Genomic DNA, 10,502 nt, shown 5'->3' on the forward strand with positions numbered 1-10,502 from the left:
CCTGCGCTCTAGAGCCCGCGAACCACAACTACTGAAGCCCGCGCGCCTAGAGCCCGTGCTCCGCAACAAGAGAAGCACCGCAACGAGTAGCCCGCGCACCGCAACGAAGAGTAGCCCCCGCTCGCCGCAACTAGAGAAAGCCTGTGCGCAGCAATGAAGACCCAACGCAGCCATAAATAAATAAAGTAAGTAAATACATTTATTAAAAAAGAAAAAGACTGACTCGGGAAGGGGTCTAAGCTGGGGTGGAGGGGGAAGACCCTGGACACTGTGGGTGGGTTTGGGTAGAGGACAGGGTATATTAAATGTTTGTGGGGGATGACATACGAGTGACTGACTGGCTATGGGTGATCTCGGGTGGCCTCGGCCTCCTGCAGCGGCTTGAAGCAGGATTTCCGTTCTCTGGCCGGAGACTGAAGTCAGGCCGTGGCAGTGAGAGCGCTGAATCCCAGCCACTAGACCACCAGAGGACCAGTGGCCAGTGACAAGGCCCTGTCCCGTCAGCTGTGACGGGAAATGAATTTCCACAAAGAGACGGAAAGTAGTGAAACAAGTAATGTGTTTATTAGGAGGAAAAAGGGTACGTGTGGATAGACACACGGGTGGACTCAGAGAGAGAGTCGCGCCCTCGTGGGTAGTTTGAATCACTTATATGGGGCATTTCTTCCAGGTTTCCTTTGGCCAATCATCTTGCTTTCTCTGCCTCTGAGTCCGTACTTGGTTTACCTCAGGGTCCTCCCACGTGTACGTGCGCAACTCTTAGCCAAGATGGATTCCAGCAAAGAGGTCTATGGATAGGTTGGCATCACTTACTGTGGGGTGGCACCCCCTCCTTTTTGACCTCTGAGGAGCCTTTCTGCGCATGTATAGTCGGGAAGGTCTCCTTGACGTCGAGAATGAGACATATATGGTCTCTTATCTGGGCAGGGCTTAGCTCTTCCTCCTCCTCCTCTTCCTCTTGGAGTATCTGCCCACAGGGGACAAACTCCAGCTACTCAGCCTGGGGCCCATCTATCTCCTGCCTCATGGGGAGCAGGTAGGGGTGTATGTCCCTGTGGAGATAGATGCAGGGGAATATTCTCTTTGGGATCTGGCAGCTGAAGATAAGCCAGGCCCGGGAATTCCCTGGCTGTCCAGTGGCTAGGACTCTGTGCTTCCACTGCAGGGGGCAGGGGTTCGATCCCTTGTCAGGGAACTAAGATCCTGCATGCCATGCAGTGCGGGCAAAGAAAAAAAAAAAAAAAGATTAGCCAGGGCCTTTAAGAACCTCTGCCCATCTTCTCAGTCTCCCAAGAACTTCCAGCTTCCCTGTAAGGTCTCCCCTCCCCAGCCTTCTGCCTACTCAACTCAGAGATGGTGACCCCAGCCCCAGAGGTGACCCCTCTGCCACCCTCAGCACCCCTCCTGCCCCGGATGGGTCTCCCTTTGCCCTTATTCTTTGCTAGAACCCCTTCTATGACTTGTTCCTGATCCCCAGTCCATGTGTTCCCCACCACGTTGGGAGCACTTCATGCGCTTGTCAAGGCCTGAGCTGTGCCGGGACTTAGCAGTTAGCAGGGAACGTGGTTGAATGAAGGCAGGGAGGTGCACTGGTAAGTGGGGTGGGCAGAGGTAGTGAGATGTACATATAGGGGACTCTTGATGGGGCCCAAACCCTGGGGGCACTGGGCAGGATGTGGTGGACCCTTGAAGGGTACAAGTGTCATGTGTGTGTACTGGGGACACTGGAGGTGAACACTCTGTGGCACCATTCATCAGGGTATGTGTATGGGGGAGGCTCCGTGCGGGTACAGGATATGGCAGACAGACCCTGGATTCCCAGACTCCTGGACACTTCCTCTGACCCTCACCCCTAGTCCTTCTTGCTCTGGGGGGAGGGGCAGCAGAGTCCAAGAGAGCTAGGGCTGAGGTGTCCAGCAGGTGCGTGCTGGGGATGCTGGTTCCACTGGGGAGGTGACACACACCCAGCTGGCCCCTCGACCTCCCCCGCCCTGGGGCAGGAATGAGGGACAGACGCCACATTATCAGGAATACATTTTCTGGGAGCCTAAGGCCTGACCCACAGAGGCCCAGGAGGGAGAGGCCCGCTCCCTGGGGCTTCCCCCGGTCCCTCAGCCTGCCCCCAGCAATGCCACAAGGCCACGTGTGTCTCTGTTTACACCTTTGTGGTCTGCTGGCTCCCACTGCCCTCAAGCATGCCAGGGCCCATAATAGCTGGGCACTGAGGCCCAATTGTCTGAAGCCGCTGCAGTCTAGGTGGGTGGGGCGCTCTGGAGGTTCTGGGTAAGGGAACAGAGCCAGTTGGGCCACATTCCAGCCCCACCGGGCCGGGAAGTAGAGGGCTGGAGGGGGTGGGGGAGGTGAAGGGGAGGTGGCCCAGGGACCCAGGCCGCCTCAGCCCTGCATCAGGAGGGTCAGTAGCAGCAGGAAAAGAGCAGCTCGAGGGGAACCTGAGGCCCTGGACATGTCAGGGGGACAGAGGTCGCCGCCTTCTGGGAGCCAGTGGGGGAAGCCACTGGGGGGCAGGAAATACGCCTCCCCCACTGTCTGGGAGATCCAGGTCTCTTCAGGTCCGATGGCGGCAAATAGCTCCCTGCTGCCTCGAATAGCCATGCCCACGAGGACCCAGGAGCCTCCCTCAGTCTGGCACAGGAGCGGAGGTGCTGAGGTCACCTGCAGCATCAGAGCCAGGACCAAAAGGGTCTCTTACCCTTCCTTCTGGTCCCCTGCACCTTCTAGGGCCCAGCCACAAAGCACTGCTTGTCTCCATCCTCAGGCATCTTGGCCCCTGGTCTCTCTCAAGGTTCAGCCAGGAAGCACTGCTTCTTCCTATCTGAGACCCAGCACCCAAGAATTCCAACCCTGCCCTCTCCCTGGTGTCCAGCTGCCCAGCACTGCCTCTCCCCTGCCTGGACCAGGATACCCAGGCTCCGTACCTCACACCTGTCCTCCTGCCCCTCTGCATACAGGACACAGAGAGTTCCAGGGGGCAGAATGCCCTGATAGAGGCAGTGACAGAGTCGTGGTGTCAAGATGGAGACAGCAGCAGCCACAGGGACTAGAGAGAGGAAGGAAGGTTGTCCCAGGGATTCTGGTGTGTCCAGCCACTTCTCACCCCCAGGACCCAGGGCTCTCACCTCGGTCCTGGGGGTCCTTCCAGCCCAGTACCCAGCAGCTGGCCCCCAGCGGAGTACCCCCTGGGTGAAGGCAGATGGGCAAGGCTGATGGGGAGGGCTCCACCCGGGAGCTCAGCTCCAGGAGGGCCAGGGGGGGCCGAAGTCCCAGGTGCCGGGGCAGGCGGATGCTGATGACCAGCCGGGAAACCTGGTGGCTCTGTGGGAGGGGGCTGGCCCCAGCCCGGCCCAGGTACACTTCAATATAAGGCACTGTTGTAGAGCCCAGCCTGTTGGAACAAGGTCCAGTGTCACTTCCTGTTCCCCTCATTGCTGATAAAGTCCTTCCCAGTCCAGGGGAAAGGGTGGAATGAATCTCCAGGGTCATTCCACTAACTCCTTCATTCATTATTCCTCCTTCCAAATCTCTCTTCTGTCTCAAAACACTTCGCAGCAATTACCCTGTGCTATAAAAGCCCTAAAGGGAGAACAAACCTCTATTGAAAGAGTCCTTTGGCCCATCTCCCAGTTTTTCCCTCTTGCCAGGGAGATGGGTGAGACCCACCTGAGGATACAGTGAGTGGCTGCCAGGACCCAGCCTGGGGCCACGAGGACCCCAGTGCAGACTCGCTCTCCAGCTACATGCACCTCTGCCAGCCAGGGCCACAGGACCCCCATCAGAGCCGGCTCTGGCCGCAGTCCACAGGCTAGGGAGAGGAGGCGACTCCCTCAGTGGGGGCCCAACAGCTGACCCCCAAAGCCCCTACCATGGATCTAAGCACTCCCAGGAGCCCCCAAGCCCCAAAGGCACCTCCTCACCGCCATGCTCTGTGTGAGGGGGACAAGTTTGTGTCTCAGTCTCCTCCCCCTCAGGGCCCCAGTCCCAGGCCAGCTGGTCCTCCAGGTAGGCTCCCCGAGTCACATGGCTGATCCATGGGCCGTGGGTCTGCAGCGGGTAGAAGGCTCTGGGACGCAGGCAGTCACTGGGTAAGTCTCTGATTCCAGCCAGGAACCAGGTCCCCTCTTCCCGGCATAGAAGGCTCCAATGAGAGTAGTTCTGCAGCGAGAGAGTGTGTGTGTTACCAGCCTCTACGTGTGTGCCAGTTGATGAGGGGATACCAAAGGTCCTGGGGCTTTCCTGGACTCCACGCTCTCGCGTACTCGCACATAACAAATCCCACCTCCTCCAAGCCAGGCTCCAATACAAACCTGTGCAATAAGTCGGCCCTCACTTTAGGATTCTCTTTAAACCTAGAGGTAGCGAAAAGGCCCGCCGTGCGTCACGGCGGGTCTCGGGGCCCCCCCCCCGCAAAGTCCTTCAGGGCCAGGCTTCGCCCCAGCGCGTTCTGGCCCCGCCTTAACCCCGTCTCCGTCCCCAGATCGCCGAGCCCGGTTCTCGTCTCTCTCAGGCCCCGCCCCCAGTCTGCCCCTCCCTCCTACTCAGACCCATGGGCCCCTCCCCCCGCCGCTCACCCAGCAGCGGCCCGCCACCTCCTCCTCCTGGTAGGCGGGGCAGAGAGCTTGCGGCGGCTCTCCCGGCGGCGGCACTGACGCCGCCTGGCGGCCATACAGGCAATGACACCACCAGATGCCCAACAGCTCCGCCTCAAGCAGCGAACCGGCCCCGGGCGCTGGTTCTGGAAGAGAAAGGGAGGAGGCCTGCGCTGCGGTGGTGTCCGGCCCGGCTCCCACCCGCCCGGCCCGAGCCGGGCCCCTGCTCACCCGTGTGGCCCCAGCGAGCCAGGCGGCAGCGGCTCCCGGGTAAGAAATAGTGTTCTGGGTGGGGTAGGCACACTGGCTGCGGGGCCGCGCTCAGGTTCACGGGCGCGCGCAGCTGCAGCAGCGCCAGGTTCGAGGCGTCGTCCCACGAGGCGTTGTCGTGCGGCACGAGGCGTGCCACCCGCTCCGCGCGCGGGCGCGAGGGCAGCATCACGCGCCAGTTGTCCAGGTCGCGGGGCGGGAGGTCTGAGCTGATGCGGCTGCGGGATGGGGAGACTGGGGACGTGGGCTGGATCCCGCATGCTCAGCTCTAAACCTCCACCCGTGGCTTAGACTCTGGATCTCCAGGCAGGATTTTGCATCCCCGTCCTGAGACCTGTGCACTCAGACCCCCACCCCACAATCCTGGGTCGAATTCGTATTACCCCTCTATTCGCCCCTGAGAGACTAGGACCCCGATTTTTGAGCTGGATCATACACCTCCCAATGGTACCCCACTCCCCTACCCCTATCCTACCCAGGGGAAGGGCTGGGCCAGTTAGATAGTGTCTCAGACTGATGGGGGAAGGGGCAAGAATCTGCCTGAGACTGGGTTTTCACTCACCCCGGAAAGCAGCTGGCAGGTGCCAAGACCCAGCTTTCAGACACCAGTGCCCCATAGCAGGGTCTGGATCCTGGGACCATCACCTGGGCTTCCCAGGGCCAGGCCCCTGGCCTCGAGGCCTTCCCGCACCCTGAGGGGTGAGAGGCCTGAGTGAGGGGGCTTCCTGAACCCCACGCAGTTCCCACCTGAACTCAAATCTCCCAGATCCAGCTGACATCCAAGGGTCCTGCCCCCCTCACCTGGCAGGGCGATGGTGCAGTTCTCATCCGTGGGCTCGGGGAGACCTGACTGGGGCTCCAGGGACTGGGTGGGAAAGGCAGGGCCAGGCTCTGAGCCCAACACCTGTTCCCTTATCCATGCCTCATAGGGAGCCACAGCAGTGAAGACTCCGGGGCGGTTCCTCCGTCCACAGCCAAAGCCAAAGCTGGTGATTCCCGCCTGGAACCATCGGCCACCTTCCTCGCAGACCAGGGGCCCCCCAGAGTCTCCCTGATGATAGATGACTTAGTGTCACGGGATCAGCCCAGAGACCCACCAGCTTATACCGGACCACCTTGCAAAGGTTCTACACCTCTTCTGGTTGGCCCTACATACAGCTACCTTCTCCTAGAAACCTTTGTTGGCTGTGCCTTGTCCTCTGTAATCCCTACAACTCTAAACAGAAGAAAGCCTTGTAAAGTAGAAAGGCTGATGAGCAGTCAAAGCCAGGAGCACCAAGCTAACGCATTAAAGGCCATGCCAGAGAGGCCTGCAGGTCTCACTCAGAGCCAATGATTCTTGTTCAATAAATAGTTCAAACAAACCCTGTCTTTGATTTTTAAGTTGTTAGAATTCCTTGTTAAAGTTTTAAAGTAAATCAGAGATGCCAGCATTCAGGAGGAAAAGGCTGTTGGAAATAGGCTATTAGAAAAGCATCAAGAAGGGACAGTTTGAAGGCATGTAAGGAGGAAGAACTACAAGGAACAGACACTAAAACAAGGGTTCTGGGGCCATTTAATGCTGGGGCATTGTCCCTAAGATATCACTATATTCCAGGTTAGGCACCTCTGTGACCCGAGGAGGGTTACAAAGAAGGCGCAGAATCATCTAGAATTGTGCTGTCCAATATGGTAGATACTAGCCCCATGTGGCTATTTGAATTAATTAAAATTAAATAAAATTAAAATTCAATTCCTTGATCACACTAGCCACCTTTCAAATGTTCAATAGCCAGTGTAGCTGGTGACTATCATACCAGACAGGGCAGATAGAAAACATTTCCATCATCACAGGAAGTTTTATTCGACAGCACTGGTCTAGAGGAAGTTGAATTGTTGGCAGTCCTGTTCAAGAAAGCAGGGATTATGTCCCTAGGTCCTGGAACTTCATAACTGGGAAGGACCCTGAAAACCTTCTAGCCTGAATCCCCATCACCACCATGCATGCTTGAGTGCCCTCAAAACTGTGTGCCATTGGAGGAACATTTCTGGGGAAAATGGTTAAAATATATCATGTTTTGGCCTTCAGCAGGTTATCTGGAAAATTCCCTTCTGTGAAGGATTAATTCATTAAAAAAAATAACTATTTGTTGAGTATCTACTAAGTAATAGGTGCTGTGCTATAGGCTAGGATATGGGATAATAATATAATGATAATAATAATGGTAATAATAATAGCTAATACTTATTTAGCTCTTACTAAGGATCAGGCACTGTTCTAAATGTTTTTTACATGTACAAATTTATTTAGTTATCATAATGATTAATAAATCATATGATGATTTATTTAATCATCATAACCTCCCGACGAGGTTACTCCCGACAAGTAACACTATCATCCCCATCTTCCAGATGCGAAAATCTGCACAGAGAGGTCAAATAACTTGGCCAAGGCTATACAGCTAATAAGTGGTGGCACTGAGCTTCCAACCAGGCTAACACTCCAGAGTCTGGCATGTGACCACTGCACTATACTGCCATCGATAATAGTGCCCATTTGTTGAGCCCCAAGTTCTGTCCATGTGTAATCTTCACATCAATCCCATCCACTGGCAATCTTGCCCTCTTTTTGCATATGAGGTTCAGAAATATGAGAGAGATGGGATTTGTCTATTACTCATACTGCTTCCTATTGGTGAGGGCTCTGCCTGGCCCTTCAGGCAGGTGCGGGGGCCTCCCCTCACCTGGCAGGTGTCCCTGCGGCCCTCTGGGTAGCCAGCACACAGCATTCCTGGCAATAGCTGGAAAGTGAGATTGAAGGGACCAGGCCGGCTGTAGAGACACTGACAGGCAGCTTCTCCCAGCAACCTTAGCTCCACTTCTTGTAGCACCCAGGGGAGAGGCAGGGGGTCTGTGGGCAGAACCAGAGAAGAAATGCTGTGAGTCAGGAATGCAGCCCCCTGTTCCCCAGGGCTCAGCTTGGTCCCCTCCAGCTGCCTCCCGGACATCTTTGTCTCTGAGCCCACCACGTCCCAAACCAATGTCCCCTCCCGCTCCTCTCTTCCTACAGCCTCATCTCAGGAACGGCCCCATCAAGTGTCCAGTGCGGGCTGCCCTGGGGCCCCACCTGGTAGCCTCCACCTCCCCAATAACCCACCTCCTGAGATGCCACCCCCCCCCCCCGGGCCCCACTCACCGGCCTCCTGGACGTCCCCCCAGCCCGTGGCCCAGCAGGCGGTGCCGTGAGCGAAGCGGTGCGAGGAGCGGGGCAGGCAGACCGGCCGCACGGCGGGGCCCAGCCGGGCGGGAGAGGCCAGGCGCAGCAGGGCCACGTCGGCACCCCTTTCCACGCCGCTGTAGTTGTCCGGCACCAGGATGGCGGCCACCGCGCGGACGTGCGCGCCGTCCAGGGGCCCGTCCTGGGAGTGCACGCCCAGCACTACCGACCACTCGGCCGCGGGCTCCAAGGTCCCGTTCCTGCGCCGAGGCCGAGGCCGGGGTGGGGTTAGGTGGACCGCATGGAGGGGGCAGGCCTCCTGGGGCTGGGGGCTTGGAACCAGGGAGAAGGTGGGGTCAGCGGGAAGCCAGGAGGGGCGGAATCAGATCCAGATTCGGGGCTGGGGCGACCGAGGTTGAGACAGACTCCTGAAAGGGGGAGCAGCGGTTGCGATTTGGAGGTGCCTGATGGGGGGCCTGGGAAAGATGGAATTCAGACTCGGATATTTGGTGGAGTGGTGGGCGGAGTCTGCTGGCGGCCTCACCACACCCCGAACCTGGATACCCCGCAGAGACTTAGCTTCAGGAGGGCGGGCAGGCGGGGGTAGCGGGGCTTCAATTTAGCCTTGAGTCCGCGGGACCCAGCTGCGGGGCGGGCTTGGCTTTTGAAAGAAAGGGGCTGGACGTGGGCGAATACTCACGTCACGAAACAGTGAGCGGCCGAGAGGACCCAGGACGGGGCGATGAGGGAGCCCCCGCAGATGTGGCCCCCGCCCTGATGCAGGCTCACCTGCCACGGCCAGGTGCCCGGCTGCGCGTCTGAGCCCCCCATGATTCGGGCAGAGGGCTCAGGGCGACCGCAGTCTGCAATGGGATACTGTGGAGGTCATCACCTGCTCCTGTTCCCCAAGCCAGAGGCCCAGGTAACTGAGGGCAAAGCCCCACCCCCCAATCCACTTCAGTTTGCCCCCGAACAGGGAACAAAGAGAACCTGGGCACTTCTAAGTTTCTGATCATTTCCACCTCCCTCATCGCTTAGCCAGCTTTAACCTCCTTTAAGATCTGAGGACCAGCCCCCCACCCTTCCTTACCCAGATCTTCAGGTTCTTCTTGGGTAGGACTGAGAGCTGGGAATCACAGGGTAAAAAGAGGAAGATATTGGTGACATCCAGCCCTTGACAGTGCCCAGCTGCCATCTTCCTACTTTCCTCTTCCCCAATTCCCTGCCCTCTCAGCCGCCCTGCCAGCACCCATGCTACCCCTCCCATCTTTTCTGCCTCTGTGGGTGATATTCCCCTAGTTCACTGCCTTACCTGAGTCCTGGAAGGCTCCTGGGATGGGGCTTATGGCTGGAAAGATGGAGTCAGGAAGAGGCTGGAGACCTATTCTTACAATACGCCCTCCCTGACCCCCTCCCCCCAAGCTTTACAGGTACTCCATCCCCCCATGGCACCCAGGCCTCCTTTCCTCCTCCTCTCATATGCTATTCCTTCCCCTCCCGACACCTCACTCCCACCTTCTCTGATGTCCTCCTCCCCTGCCTCCTCTGACACCCCACTCCCCAGGCAGACCCCTGGAGTCCTGCTTTCCAGCTCCCCAGATGTTAGAAGCCAGGCCCCTTAGAACCATGCCCTGTCCCCTGAGGTTACCAAGGATCGCAAGTGGGAGAAGCAGGTGCTGGGACATGGTACATTTGAGTCAGCTGGAGGCACAGAGATCGGTGAAGATCTGCTCCCTGCCACAGCTCTGTCTCTGCCTAGGCAGCCTGTGACTCCTGATGGTCCCAGGGACAGCCCCACCCTCCCTGGCTGGAGCCCATCTCTGGGAATCTGAGTGGATCTGGGGCTAGAAGGAGGAAGTAAGGAGCCTGAAGTCCCCACCCAGAGCCCTGTGCGTGTCTCACGTCTCTAGAGGCCCGGTGTGGGTGTTGGGGGCAGGTGTCCTCGCTCCAGGACACTTACTGGGTGGGAAAACCCGCAAAGGCGGAAGGAGAGGACAGCCAGGGGCTGGGAGGCCAAAGTTCTGGATCCTTGGTGAGGCAGGGCTGCAGGTCAGCAGTGGCCCTTGGGACAGAGAAAGTGGCCCCTCAGTGGCGTGACTCACCTGAGACTTCATCTCTCTTTGGGGTGTGGCTACCCCAATGGCTTGGCCTTTTCTTCTCACACAGCTCTGGTTACTGGAGTTGCTGGCCAGGTCTGGGACGGGAGCCCTAGGGAATTCGATCCCATCCCAACAAAAGGATCACAGATTCTGGCAGGTTGGGCAGGACATAGGAATCTGGGAGGGGGCTGGGCAGGCTGGTAAGGCTGAGAAAGACTCCACCCTTCTTTGTGTCAATGTAAGTACTCTCAGGTGTTTTGCCACTTACTCTGTGTGACCTTAGGAAAGTCACTCAACCCATCAGTATATTCAGTAGGAGTCTACTTAAGAAAT

At 57.7% G+C, this 10,502-nt stretch overlaps 1 protein-coding gene across 1 annotated transcript; it reads right to left on the reverse strand.

Annotated features, from left to right (window-relative positions):
* Nucleotides 1-1,132: 1,132 nt before the first annotated feature.
* LOC118881663 (polyserase-2-like) lies at nt 1,133-8,901 on the reverse strand. Its single transcript, XM_036826785.1, has 12 exons — nt 8,771-8,901; nt 8,050-8,402; nt 7,598-7,764; nt 5,676-5,925; nt 5,437-5,566; nt 4,836-5,092; nt 4,587-4,750; nt 3,933-4,170; nt 3,679-3,820; nt 3,138-3,403; nt 2,937-3,058; nt 1,133-2,673 (listed from the first exon to the last, which is right to left on the reverse strand). The coding sequence occupies exons 1-12, from the start codon at nt 8,899-8,901 to the stop codon at nt 2,395-2,397; spliced, it is 2,499 nt and encodes an 832-aa protein (XP_036682680.1). The 3' UTR covers nt 1,133-2,394.
* Nucleotides 8,902-10,502: the final 1,601 nt, after the last annotated feature.

Source organism: Balaenoptera musculus, chromosome 15 (assembly GCF_009873245.2).
Source record: "Balaenoptera musculus isolate JJ_BM4_2016_0621 chromosome 15, mBalMus1.pri.v3, whole genome shotgun sequence".
Lineage (NCBI taxonomy): Eukaryota > Metazoa > Chordata > Mammalia > Artiodactyla > Balaenopteridae > Balaenoptera > Balaenoptera musculus.